Source organism: Diceros bicornis, chromosome 4 (assembly GCF_020826845.1).
Source record: "Diceros bicornis minor isolate mBicDic1 chromosome 4, mDicBic1.mat.cur, whole genome shotgun sequence".
In the NCBI taxonomy this organism is placed as follows: domain Eukaryota; kingdom Metazoa; phylum Chordata; class Mammalia; order Perissodactyla; family Rhinocerotidae; genus Diceros; species Diceros bicornis.
Genome location: NC_080743.1, coordinates 101,802,434 through 101,816,716, shown reverse-complemented (window position 1 = coordinate 101,816,716; position 14,283 = coordinate 101,802,434). Strand labels below are relative to the sequence as shown.

The 14,283-nt window shown below is 40.1% G+C and overlaps 1 protein-coding gene across 1 annotated transcript in view; it reads left to right on the top strand.

Annotated features, from left to right (window-relative positions):
• ZC3H11A (zinc finger CCCH-type containing 11A) overlaps nucleotides 1-8,057 on the top strand; it is a 31,847-nt gene extending 23,790 nt beyond the window's left edge. Inside the window, exons 11-16 of the mRNA XM_058540292.1 lie at nucleotides 1,913-2,416; nucleotides 2,772-2,851; nucleotides 4,039-4,369; nucleotides 5,064-5,230; nucleotides 5,594-5,661; nucleotides 6,074-8,057. Coding sequence (XP_058396275.1) covers nucleotides 1,913-2,416; nucleotides 2,772-2,851; nucleotides 4,039-4,369; nucleotides 5,064-5,230; nucleotides 5,594-5,661; nucleotides 6,074-6,332 — 1,409 coding nt within the window. The 3' untranslated portion in view covers nucleotides 6,333-8,057. The remainder of the gene's footprint in view (nucleotides 1-1,912; nucleotides 2,417-2,771; nucleotides 2,852-4,038; nucleotides 4,370-5,063; nucleotides 5,231-5,593; nucleotides 5,662-6,073) is intronic.
• The last annotated feature ends 6,226 nt before the right edge of the window (nucleotides 8,058-14,283 follow it).

The window sequence follows — 14,283 nt, the reverse complement described above, 5'->3', positions numbered from 1 at the left end:
TCTGCCTAAGTGGAGAGGGTACACTGAAAGGCAGCTTGTGTGGGTTGCAGGCTAAAGGCTGGGGGCCCATACCGTTGCCACAGTAAGAAAGACATTCTTTACTTTCACAGTGCAACTAACTTTTTTCCTTTTCTAGCTTTGCTTTTGACTTTTCTCCCCCACTCTACTTTTTCTCCTTGGTGTTTGTGAAAGCCTGAAGTTTTCATGCTCTACTTCTCTCCAGCCCTAACACCCTCATAATGTGCTTGCTTCCCTGGCAGAGTCTCCTCTTTGTAGGGAGCAGTTCTCAGAAGGTCATGACTGGCCCAGCTGTTCTATAGGCCATCCTTAAATTTCTACCCACTGTTGCTTTTCATACTAGTATGGCAGTTTTCTTTGGCTTTGTTTGGAAGAACAGATCTTACTTCTGCAGTTCTGTCTGTTCTTTTTCTATTCGTTATAAATTCAGACATCTGCTTTCTGTCTCAGAAATTCCTCAAGATTTATGCTCTGCCAGTGGCATCCTTCGTTTTCCATTGCTAGTATGGATTTATTCTACTTTTAATGTCTTCATTTTGATGAAATTTTGGTAGGGAAGGGAAAAAGGGTCTCCATGTCACCATTCATGTTGTACTTTCTTGGAGTGGTAATTTTGAGATCAGTCTACCATCTTGAAATGGAAGAATTTTTATTTTAAAAACCTAAAGAAATAATTCAGTAAGTGTTTGAGTGCTTCCTCTGTAACAGGTACTATATTAAAATACTGCAGATAACTATAGTCAGTGTTCTCATGAAGTGTATCTAGTATGGTTGGAAATAGAGGCAATTACAGTACTGTGTGATAGGTGCTGTGATTGGAAAAACAGATTAGATTGGAGGGTGTCAGGTTCTAGGCTGAACTCAGTTAAAACTAACTAGGCAGCAAGAGAAATGAGACCACTAGGGAATATTCCGAGTAGAAGGGACAGCATATTCAAAGGTTCAGAAGGTGAGACAGAGTATAATGTGTTTAAGGTTGTAAAAGGATGTTTTTTGTTTGTTTTTGATCTTTCATTAAGAGCTGTTATTCAGTGACTAGATATGTGTGTGTATAATCTCCAAATTATTCTTGTGTTTTCTGCATCACTTCATTATTTCTTTCTTTAGCCCTCCAGTAATGAGGACAGGCATATCTGTCAAGTGTGAAATTCACTCTTTAGTTTAAACAGATCTAGAAAGATTAATGTAAACAGATGTAGCAAGATTAATGTATCATTAAAAATAGCTCTTCAGTGGCATGCCCATCTCTGGGCCCTTCCCATTTTTCTTCTGTCTTGTCACCTGTTTTACCTCCTTTTCATCCTTTAAATATCATTTAAATATTACCTCCTTTGAAAAGCTTCCCTTATCCAATTCCTAGACAAAGGTTGGTGTTCTTGCTGTATGCTCCTGTATAGCATTATACGTCTTTATCAAAGCTGTTATCGTTACCATACTTTGTTGTTGCTTAATTATTGGTCTGTCTGTCAGACTATAAACTACATGTGGGCAGGGGTTGTATTTTGCTTATCATCATATTTCTAGCACAGTGTCCAGCACATGTTTATATCTATGAGTGAATGGAAGAGTTAATTTATTGCTATTTTTATTGGTAAGATTTGTAATGACAAGTTTCTCCAATTAGTAAATGGCTTTCAGGTTCCTCAAGAATAAGCTTTTGAATAGAAATTCAAATCAGCAGTTTTTGCCTCCTGAGAGTTTTCCTTGAGGGCAACTACCTGAAACGTGCAATATTCTAATTGAGATTGAAATTAATTTACTTTTGATCATTTTAAATGCCTGCCTAAATGATACCACTTTATTGGACTCTGTCCTGATCCAAGAATAGAGAGATCATAAGTTGTTAAGAGATGAACTCCAAGTACAGTGACCTGTTTTTCCCCCATGAAAACAGACAGAGTTACTAAAGTTGGTGAGATCCACGTGAAGACATTAGAAGAAATTCTTCTTGAAAGAGCCAGTCAAAAACGTGGAGAATTGCAAACTAAACTCAAGACAGAAGGACCTTCAAAAGTTGATGATTCTACTTCTGGAACAAGAAGCTCCTCCACTGTCCGAATCAAAACTTTCTCTGAGGTCCTGGCTGAAAAGAAGCATCGGCAGCAGGAAGCAGAGAGACAAAAAAGCAAAAAGGATGTAACCTGCATCAAGCTAAAGATTGACAGTGAAGTGAAAAAAACAGTAGTTTTGCCACCTATCGTTGCCAGCAAAGGACAGTCGGAGGAGCCCGCAGGTAGATGCAAGTCTATACAGGAGGTGCATATCAAGACGCTGGAGGAGATTAAACTGGAGAAGGCGCTGAGAGTGCAGCAGAGCTCTGAGAGCAGCACCAGCTCCCAGCCTCAGCCTGAGGCCGCCCCGGGGGCAAGGCGGCTTCTCCGGATCACCAAAAAAACAGGTAACAAAAGAGCTTGCTCTGTAGTACCACTTACCTAAATCATAGTTCAAGGGGCACTGTTCCATGGGATATTCATAAGAGTTCTGTGAGAACGTGTCTTCACATAGATAACTTTGAAAACCACTGGATTAAATGAAGTTAGGCTGTTTCTTTACAGCAGCGCTATGTAATATTTAGACCTTTAATATTTTAACGTGCATTTTGAAACTATGAGGACTAGTGGGCTTTATCTACAATTTTATTTGTCCTATCTTTCTTACCATTACTTTCATTAAGAAAAGTTTTGTTTAACTTCATCTGTCATGAAGTTGCAGCCTAAATGAAATAACTAATGATTTGTTTAATGCGAGTATAGGTATAAAAGAAGAGAAGAAACTTCAAGAAGGAAGTGAAGTTGCTTCTCAGAGCAGTGTTACTAGAACAGAGGCTAAAGAGGTGAGTTTATTCAAAATCATTTTATAGTTTTGTTCATGGCAAGCAAAGCCTAGATGAATGGTAAAATGTGCTTTTTAAGTTTTAGCTTATAATAGATTTCTGTTTAACACTTCACTGATCTATAAGGGTAAACAGTCTTTCAGTATCGTTATCATTTTCCAAGAGAGTTTTCTATACTATGTATATCAGTGTTCTCTGCCCTTGTAAAGTTGTTTTTAATTGGCCATTAATATTTTTTAAATTGTTTTTTTTCTTGCCTTTGGGAATAACGCCACTGATTGTACAAAACTTGGGAATTGTTATTTACAACCTAGATATAACCACTATTAGTTTTTTTCATGGATGTCCTTCAAGCCTTTTGTTTATATACACATGTATGTGAATTTGTTTAATGTTTAACTCATATTTAGAACATAACTGAGAACTCTACAGTGTATCATTTTGCAGCCTGTTTTGTTTTTTTTTTTTTTTGACTTTTTTTATTGTTTTTTAATTTTTTTAATTTTTTGTGAGGAGGACCAGCCCTGAGCTAACATCCAATGCCAATCCTCCTCTTTTTTGCTGAGGAAGACTGGCCCTGGGCTAACATCCATGCCCATCTTCCTCTACTTTATATGGGATGCCGCCACAGCATGGCTTAACAAGCAGTGTGTCGGTGTGTGCCCGGGATCCGAACCTGCGAACCTCAGGCCACCGCAGCGGAGCACACGCACTTAACTGCTTGCACCACCGGGCCGGCCCCTGCAATCTGCTTTTAACTTTACCATATTAATAATTCTTCAAGACATTTGTTTTTACTGGCCATATTGTGTTCTGTTATACAAATATAGTCTGTTTCTGAACATTTGTTTTACACAATTGTTTACACAGTTAAGATAATGAACATATGTATACATAAATCTTTGTGCAAGTGTCTGATTATTTAGGAATCATTTGTATTAGACTTAGGGTCGTCGTTGTCTAGCCTATAGACTCTGATTTTTTTATTGTTCCACACATCTTTAATCTTTCATCTTTAGCTTAATGTTTTCTGTTTAATGTCAAATAAAGAGCAAAAGGTCTTGTGTTCTGGATCACATGAAACTCTGCTTGACTTAGATGTTAGCCTGGTAACTTATAAATAGTAATTATCATACAGGTTGTTAGAATTACTTGGTTTTAATTCTGTCATTTAAATTTATTCATAGGCTTCAGATGAGACCACAGGAGTTGGCATCACTAAAATTCAAGTCAAGAGATGTGAGACCGTGAGAGAGAAGCCCATGCAGAAACAGCCGGAGAGGGGAACCTCACAGAAGGAAAAATCAGTTTTGACACCCCTTCGGGGAGATGTAGACTCTTGCAATACCCAGATAGCAGAGAAACCAGTGCTTGCTTCTGTGGCAGGCGTCACACGGCACCTGACAAAGCGGCTTCCCACAAAGTCATCCCAGAAGGTAGAAGTAGAAACCTCAGGGATTGGAGACTCAATACTAAATGTGAAATGTGCAGCACAGACTTTGGAAAAAAGGGGTAAAGGTGAGTGTGTTTTCTACTGTGTCTTTCTTTAGGATCTCAAAATTACCAAGTTTCAGTAACTTCCTGGCAGCAGTTGAGTTGAATTTCATTTGCCTTGTATTCTGGTCACGCAGATGTAATATTTCTGGTAATTCTATTTAAAAAGACAAAACTAGATGAGCTCTTCTCTCAGAATTTAAAATTTCTGTTTAAAAAGCTTTGTCTAGGGGCTGGCCCGGTGGTGTAGTGGTTAAGTGCATGTGCTCTGCTGTGGTGGCCCGAGGTTCGCAAGTTCGGATCCCGGGCGTGCACCAACGCACCGCTTGTCAAGCCATGCTGTGACAGCGTCCCATATAAAGTAGAGGAAGATGGACACGGATGTTAGCTCAGGGCTAGTCTTCCTCCCAAAAAAAAAAAAAAAGGCTTTGTCTAAAACTTTCTGTGGTGCATTTTTTCTCTGGTTTTGAAGAAGAAAATCACCAGGGAATAGAAGAACGGTAGCAAATTCAGGAGCCACTGAAAGGAACCATTTGAGTAAATATCTACATTCTGGCCACTTGTAGTACAGACTGCTTATGGATCATTTTCAGTCTTTTTCTTTTTAATTATTTGTGGTATTTCTAGTAGTGTGAAGGAATTTTGACATTCTGACTTATTCTCCATGTAAAAGAGACATTATTCTAGCTATTAATCAGATATTTTCTGTCCCTTGTAGCTAAACCCAAAGTGAATGTGAAGCCATCTGTGGTTAAAGTTGTCTCATCTCCCAAATTGGCCCCAAAACGCAAGGCAGTGGAGGTCCACCCTGCTGTCATTGCAGCTGTGAAGCCCCTCAGCTCCAGCAGTGTCCTGCAGGAAAGCCCGGCCAAAAAAGCAGCTGTGGTAAGAAGTAGATCCAACTCGATGGTGCTGTAGTCTGTGTGGTAGGAAAGAAGGGGATTCAGTCTCTACTGTTTGGATCTGTGTGTAATCCTTCCTGCCATTTCCTAAGCATTTTAGTTGTTTAGGTTGTTCCTGTGTTTTACATTTACGGAGTGGCAAGAGGGGATTTTTTTAAAAGCTTATTTTTGGATGGTAAGATATTTTGCTTATTCGTGCATTCAGCCTTTAAATTATTTATTCTTGGATTCCCAGGCTTAAAAAAAATGGTAGCCATGATTCTAAGAAGGCAGCAAAAGAAAATGAATATGCTCAAATGAAAAAGCCTGACTCTCCCACTGAATTACCTTACTCTTACTTTTGTAGGCTGTTGTCCCACTCCTCTCTGAGGACAAATCAGTCACTGTGCCCGAGACAGAAAAACCTAGAGACAGGTAACACCTTGCAATTCTTTTTGACCAAACTTTAGGCCACTGTTTATGCTCTCTAGAGAATAACACTGCTAAATAACTTTAAATAGTGACAATTTAGCCACATCTAAATAAATCGGCTAAACTTCAAATTAATTGCAAGAAAACATGATACTCAGAATTGCTATGCTCTTTTGGTGCCATTGTTTATATTTTGCCTCTATTATTTAAAAAATGTTTGTAACACCTGTCTGAATTCTGCTTTAAAGGAGGAAGATACTTAGTGCCAAATCAATCAAACAATTCTTTGTTTATGTGTGTCCTCAGAAACAACTCTTTGCTAATAACTCTTTATGTTCCTGAGACTAGGTAGTCCAACCAGTCATTGACAAAGGGCTGTTTTCTAATCATCTTTTGGGTGTTTTTTTTCTTACAGTCTTCTGCTGCCTCCAACCCAGTCCTCTTCAGATCCCTCCCCACTGGAAGCATCTGGCCCTTCCTCATCCCAGATGGCCACGAAAACTCGCCGACTCAGCTCTGCCTCAACAGGAAAACCCCCACTCTCTGTGGAGGATGATTTTGAGAAACTAATATGGGAGATTTCAGGAGGCAAATTAGAAGCTGAGATCGACCTGGATCCTGGGAAGGATGAAGATGACCTTCTGCTTGAGCTATCAGAAATGATTGATAGCTGAAGGTGATAGTAGAACATTTAAAACAAACAAAAACAAAAAACTCGCCAAAAAACTGGACTTAGTTTCATCTATTATAATATTTACCCAAGATGATCATTTCTTTAGTCTAGAATTTGCCCCAAATCATAAGTATACCTCTGAATTACCTGTATGTGTCTTGGATTTCTTTGGGTCAGATTTTTAAAGTCCCTTAATAACCATTTTGTCCATTTGATGCCATTCTTTAGCATCTTTGAGAAAGAAGTCTGTCTTACCCCTCTCTCCACAAAAAGACTGAGAGGGAGATCCAAGTGAAAGGTTGCCAGAGAACCTAGTGACTCCTTGAGGTGTTTGTCAATTTTGGCTTTTTTCTCCTTCGTTATATTATTTATGTATTGTCTTAATGTACGTAATATTACCTGAGTTTGAAAAGGATGAAGACAGCTGCTACCATTGAGGACCAAATTTCATGCTACCACTAAACAACAACAACAGATCCACTCAGTCTGTGTTAAATTGTATGTCTTTTTAAAGGTATTTGGAGATTCAACTAAGCTTTAGAGAGGGCTGAGCAGCTCAGGAAGCCTGTAATCTGGACATAACTTTTTGGACCTGATTTTCATGCTTCTGCTGCTCTGTAAGCCTCTGAAGAGCAATAGCTAATTTATTATTACTGTAATTTTTTAAGGCTTTAAAGTGCCTCAGGGGTCCTCTGAAACTAATTTTCCATTTCTGGGATTCCCTGGATTCTTAATAAGAGATGGTGACCTAATGATTAGAGGAATTCTTTTTAAATATGAAAGTCGTCCCTTCTCTTCTTCAGTACTTGCCTCCTTATCACAGGGATAAAAATTGGTTAATTTTTATTTCTAACTCTCCCTGCACACTCTTCTTGCCCAGTATTTATTTGATGCCCTTTAAGCACATGAGGGGAAAAAAATGAACTTATTCAAGCTGCCAATATTTATCTATGGACTGTAGCAGTACACTGAATTGTACTGTAGTAGGGATTATTGAGATGCTCTGGGGGTGTATTGTATACCTTCCAGTTTTCTTCATTTCTGAATTGAATTTTCTTTTCTTGATGTTAGTCTCCTTCATATCACCTCAAGGTTTAGACTTGTGAAGGAATAAGTATGATGGGGATAATAGTCTTGAAAGGAGACATATTGTACATAGCCGGAAGGAAGAGGAAAGAAGGACTTTTCCATTTTTATATTTTGCTTTAGGTGGCCAGTTTTGTTTCTCATAGGGAAATCTGACCCACCTGTCATGTTGGCTCCTAAGGAACTGCTGTTGTAAGCGGCTCATCAAGAGTTGAACTTCATGTAGCCTTTTTGGGAATATGGAAAAGGAAGAAAGCCACAGGACTGCCCATTCAGTCTTGGAAAGATCTGGATGATTCTGCACAAACAAAAATGACTTGAAATTTATGTATAGACGCCTCTCTACCAATCCATCTTCAGCTGACTGAGTGTTGTATTATAGCCCTTCTCCAAAGCAGGGGTGGAATGTTCTGGTTTCACCACAGATTTTCTACTTACTTCATTTATGGAATTGGCTTATAGATTCCAGGTCCCTTTTGTATATAACCTTTATTCTTTTGCTTTTTTAAAAATAATTTTGTTTGATATTTAAAGCTCTTGTATTAGTCAATGATTCGTGTTCAGCATTATTTGAACCATTTGCCATTACAGAAAGAGAAATACTTATTTGTGTTTTAAATAAAACTGGTGTAGGAAAGTCTTGATGTTGTAAGTTAAATAGCCGCCCATCACTTTAGCCTAGGATCTGCCTCAGTAGAGGCCAGTGTTGTTGGCCGTTTGTGTAAATGCCCCAATTTCACAGATATTTGGCTTTAGAAACCTTTCACAAGGACATATTGCCAAAATTACCCACAAGTATGCTCAGTTTTAGCCACAGGTTCTTTCGGTAAGTGAATATTATTATAAGTGAGGATTTTTTCTGACACTGATACTTAGCTATTATCATTGTAACTCAAGTAATGCCTTTAATTTTTTAAAAGGAGAGAGGGTTTAGAAGTGATCTTAGATGTATTCAACAATTTAGAATTCTCATGCATGAAGCATATAAAAAATTTAATTCAGGAAAGTCCAGGTTTTTCCAGTAGTGCACCCATTTTTTTTTATGGGAATACATATAAATTTGTTAGCGACCAAAGAACTTAGATTTTTCCAAATGATAGTCTAAGAAGTACAGTCATGCATTGCTTAACACTGGAGATACGTTCTGAGAAATGCATTGTTAGGAGATTTCGTCGTCGTGCGAACATCATAGAGTACACTTACACAAACCTAGACGGCATAGCCTACCACACACCTAGGCTACAAGGTACTAATCTTATGGGACCACCATCGTATATGTAGTCTGTCATTGACAGAAACGTCGTTAGGTGACATGACCATAGTCCCAACAAGTTGAATCAGGTTTTCACGAAAAGCAAAACAAATTGTGTATTCAGTTTTGAGTGATGACAGTTTTTAATTTTAACAGTAAGAAAAGGGGCCAAATGTTGCGGAGTTTAGCCATAGCCAGAAGTTTCAAGATAGTTTGCAACTCATGCGTTTGTCTCAAGATAACAATCCCTAAAGTTCTGACCTTAATCTCAAATTCCAATGGGTGCTCTCTTTGATGTGGCCAGAGCTAGTTCATTTTCATCTCAACCAATCTTTGAAACCACCATAGAGATAAGACTGATGTTTAATAATTACAGTTTCAGAAATAAAGCCTGTTCTATGTTGGTCAGAGTTCTATGATCCTTTTCTAAAATAGTGGCTTCATTTTGCCAGAATATTTCTGTAATTCTTTAAAATATTTGCTTTGAATTTGTCAATTTAGTGATAGGAACTGTGTGATCTCCAGTTGCTGTTTAATAGGTAACACTATTTTAAAGTGGCTAACATTGAGTGCTTATTATTGTACCTCTTAATTCACATATCTATTTTCACACTAAATCCTACACTGCATTGGAAGATCACTGCTTTTTATCTCCAATGTAGTGTCACAGTGTGTTCAGATTTAACAGAGTATATAGTCTTATGTGCAGTTGGATTTGATTCATTGAACCTTTCAAGAGCTCTTTTTCGTTAAATCTGATCTTCAGAAGCTGCTCAACAAATCTATGAAAGCTTCCACAACCCACACATCTGATTATGTTAATTTATTCTCCAAACTGCTTCAATTTCTTTCAATTTGCAAAATGATGTTAGTTAAGGGCAGGAACACAAAAAAAATACTTGACCATTTTCTTAACCTTGTATAATAAAATGGGCAAGGAATAAGCAATGACCCTAAATAGGAACAGAAGTCTGGGATTTATATTTTAAAAAATGAGTCACAAGATTTACTGAGTGAACCTATTAATAAAATATTTAGATTTAGTTGGATTTAACTGCTAAGATGTTGCAGAGTCTGAGTCCATGGCGATGAGTAAAAAGTGGATTAAAACTTGGTATTGCCCGTCTCGGGGTTTTTTGGTCTTTAGACTGTGATTTGTCCTCATTAGGAGTAAAGTGACAGCCTGTAAAGAGTAAGGGTAAACAGAACCAAGATTCAGACTCTGAAGAAGGCAGAAAAGGAAAAATGCTCAAATTTGTTGAATGAGTGAAATAGGGAATTAGATGGATCAAGAACACTCAAAGGAGGAGGAGGAATTTCAAGGGGGAAAGAAAAGCAAAATGGATGGTGTGTATGGTTATTGAGGTCACTGATTTGGGTTGGGAGCTCAAGGATGGTGGTCAAGAAAAAGCTGTGAGGAGAAGCCATTGGCATAGCAGCCACAAAATATTTTGGACTCTCATCCCTTGAAGAGGCTCAGATTAGAACATCATGAATTCTAACCATCATTAAACACTACTGGCTACGAGAGAGATGGGTTTAAGGCAAACCCTGCCCTTGAAATACTTAGAAAACATTTTTAAGAGAAAACTAACAAAAATGAAGTAGGTGCAAGTATTAAGTGGATGGTGCTATAGAAGGAATGAGTGAGCAATCAGTGAGTTTGAGACTGGTTAGGGAAGGATTCCTTGAGGTGTCAGAGCTGGAGTTTTGTGTAGCTTAGCAAAGGAGATAATCTGAGCTGCAAACAAGGCCAAATTGAACAGATAAAGTTTGTTTTTAATGACCTCTGACCATCCCATTGGTACTCCCTCCGGGTCTCTGCCTTGTCTCATTCTTGCTCTCAACTATTCGTGGCTGAGGTATAACTGATCTTTTAAAAAAGAAAGAAGGATCTATTCTAAATGCAAATCTGAATCACTTTGCTTCGTAAGACTCTCCAGTGCCGTTCCCTTCCCTCCAAAATTAAATTCAAGACCCTTAGCATAGCATGTAAGCCCTGCCTACCAGCCTCCTGTCTGGCCACTGACGCTTCATGCTCTTCACTCCAGCAAAACTACTGGCTGTTGACTTCCCTCATACGCTAATCTCTAGCCCTTTGCCTTTGTTAATGCTGTCTTCTACCTAAAAATCTCTTTCTTTTCCTCTTTTCTTTTGGCTAACTCCTACACATTCTGTGACTTCCAAGCTACCTCTCCCTACACCCTGCAATCCCTCTCCTCAAACAGGTTTGGTGCCTGTCAGCTAGGCATGTAATTTCTGTTTACTCTCATTGTTTGAAAATTGTTTATCTGTCCATCTTCCTCAGCAGAGTATCAACTCCTTGAGACAGAGACTCTTACTAAGTTATATAGTCAGCACCTAGTACAGGCCTGGCACATGGAAGGTGTATGAGTCTGCTAGGGCTGCCATAACAAAATACCACAGATTGGGTGGCTTAAACAACAGAAACTTAGTTTCCTACAGTTCTGGTGGCTAGAAGTCCAAGATCCAGGTGTTGGCAAGTTTGGTTTCTTTTGAGGCCTCTCTGGCTTGCAGATGGCTGCCTTCTCAATATCCTCAAATGGTCTTTCCTCTGCATGCATGTATCTGTGTTTTAATCTTCTATAAGGATACCAATCACCTTGGATTAGGGTCCACCCATATGACCTCATTTAACCTTAATTACCTCTTTAAGGGCGTATCTCCAAATACAGTCACATTCTAAGGTACTGGGGGGTTAGAGCTTCAACATATGAGTTTGGGGGGGTACAATTCAGCCCATAACACAAGGTATTCAATAAACATTTGCTGAGTGAATGAAAAAGTTCTTGACCCATTTCAGGGGCTGCTGATCTTTGCTACACTGCCCCTGTCTTCCCAGCCCCATTCTTTGGTGTGCTTCTAATCAATCACAGCCATTCAGCAAGTTGTGAGGCTTCTGGATGAGACGGAAGGAACTTCAAGCTGAAAGGAAGGATGTTCTTCAATATTTGGGAGGTCTGGAGGTGACTCTTATCGCAGGGTGTACCTCTTTGGACCAGTGATTCTCCAGCCTATTTTGCAGAGACCTTGGGAGTGTCATGAAAATCTCAAATTTTACAAGAACATTATGATTAGTTGCAATAAAAAAAGGAAACAAATATTTCATAGTACTTTCCACTATTTCATGAATTTATTCAATTGGTGCTATATTCATCCACATTTCAAAATTCAAAATGTACATGAGGCTTTAGTAAAAATCCTCCCTCCTACTCCTGCCCCAGCTACTGAGTTCTCCAAAACCAATGTTGTTAGTTTCTCAGGGATTCTTCCAGAGATACTTCAGGCATATATAAGCAAGTATACTTCCATACAATATCATGTATAAAACACATGATATTCTGCACCTTTTTTATTATGAATAGTTTTAAATTATGAATTACAAATTTACGACAAATCCTGTTTCATCTAAACCCACACCAACTGTCCATCCCCTACTCTGGGCCCCATGGCTGGGACCAGGGTGAGGTAAGCCAGATGCCTGAGCACAATTTAAGGAGGTGCTCACTCGGGGTTGTACTTGCACATGTGAGTGTGATTCCTCAAATTTTGCTCCTTAGGCTTGCCCCATCCCCTGCTGGCTCCACTGGATTATTTGGAAGTAAATCTCAGATGCATCACAGCTTGTTTTTTCTTACTATATATTGGATATCATATCAGGAGACAAAGAGCTTCTTAATCTTGATTATAGTTGCATAGTATTACACTATATGAATATGCAGTAATTGAGCCAGTCCCTGTTGATAGACATTTAGGTTGTTTCCTGTCTTGGTATTTTAAACAATGCTGCGATGATTACATTATGTCACACATGTAAGTTTATCTGTAGGATTAAATACCTAGAAGTGGAGTTTAATAATTTACATTACCACCACTTTTTGATCTTTGCCAACCTAATGGGGGAAAATGGTTTCTCAGCATAGTGTAGTTTGCATTTCTCTTTTAATGAGAGCAGTTGGGCATCTTTTTGTATGTTTGAGGACTATTTTATTTCCTTTGCTATAAACTGATTGTTCACAACCATTGCCAATTTTTATTTTCAGTCTTTATGTCAGATTAAAAATATATCATGTACTTAGATTAAAAAAACTAACCTAAGTTGTTCTAGAGTTTAATGTAATCACAGTAAAAATACCAAAAGTTTTTTAAATTAGATAAACTAATTCTAAAGTTTGTAAGAAAAATAAGAATAGCTAGGAAAATTCTACCTACTTCTAGTCCTACCAAATAAGAAAACTAATTATAAAGATACAATACTGTACTCATAACAGTGATACTGGTCCACAGACACAAAGATCAATTGAACAAAATATAAACTATGTACATACACATACACTGGTATATTATAAACGTGGAATTTTAAATTGAATGGGGAACAATGGGTTATTTTTTTGTAATGGTGACGGACAACTGGGTAGCCATCTAGAAATCATAAAGTTGTATCAGTTCTAGGATACATTGGGATCAATTCTGGATGGATCAAAGATTTAAATTTAAAAGATTAAATTTAAAATCATTAAAAAAAAAAGCAAATCACTTCTCATGAGTTGTATATATGACCTATCAGTCAAATGATTGGTTATAGGGATCAATCCCCAAAAGTTTAGGAATCACGACTTCAGAAACAGACAGGAAAACGCAAAAACGAGTAGCAAGGTCTTCACACCTGCGATGGGCTGGGCAGGGCAGTGTGCGATCCGAGCTGTCTGAACCCTGCACATCTCCAGTTCACTCTGGCCCCACACTCTCCACTGGGTTTGGGGCGGGGGACTTTTTTTGAGAAATAATTACTCCACTGTCTCCTAGCTCTTCATAGGTTAAAAATCACGTTCGTACGCTTTGACCTCAACCCCTTCACGAGGTCGGCATCCCTCTTTCCTCACTGAACGTCCGCCCCTCCTCTAAGGGGCGCCCTGAGCCAGGGCCTCAGCTCTGAGCGAGCGTCTTCATCCATGAAACGCGGGTTCCAGCTGACCAGGACCCCGCCTCCCGCCGGCCCCCGGACGCGGTGTGCGGACCACGCACGCGCGCTCCCGCTGCCCCGACTCGCCCGGGGCGAGTGTCCGCCCGTCTGGGGACAGCTGGGCTGAGGCCGGCGGGCCGAGGGACCCGCCCGTGTCCTCCCGGTCGGGGCGGGTGGAGCCCGGAGTCAGGGTCCGGGCCCCCACGCACACGGCCGCGCCCCTCGTCCCCCCACCTCACGGGGCCCACGACGGCGCAGCCACGGCGTCCGCCTCCGGACAGTGCCAGGTGCGCCCCGAGCCCGCCGCCCGCCCCTCCGCACCACAGCGCGGCCGTCACCTTCGGTTCCAGGCGGACAGGCCTAGGAAAGCACAAACCAACCCATTCCACAGGCGGAGGGCCGCCTGGGCCGCCTACCTCTCTCGGCCGACTCAAACCGAGCCGCCGCCTCCAGGTGGCGCTGTAGGACCGGCCCACGTTCCAAAGCGCCATTCCCCTCAGTCGGGCCTCCCCCGGATGCTGTAGAGCACCGAGAAAAGCGAGCCCCCCGGCTAGAGAGGCATTTCCCAGGAGCCTCCCCGGTCGCCGCGCGGGGACCATACACTTGCTTTTCCGGTTCCTTATTCCGGAA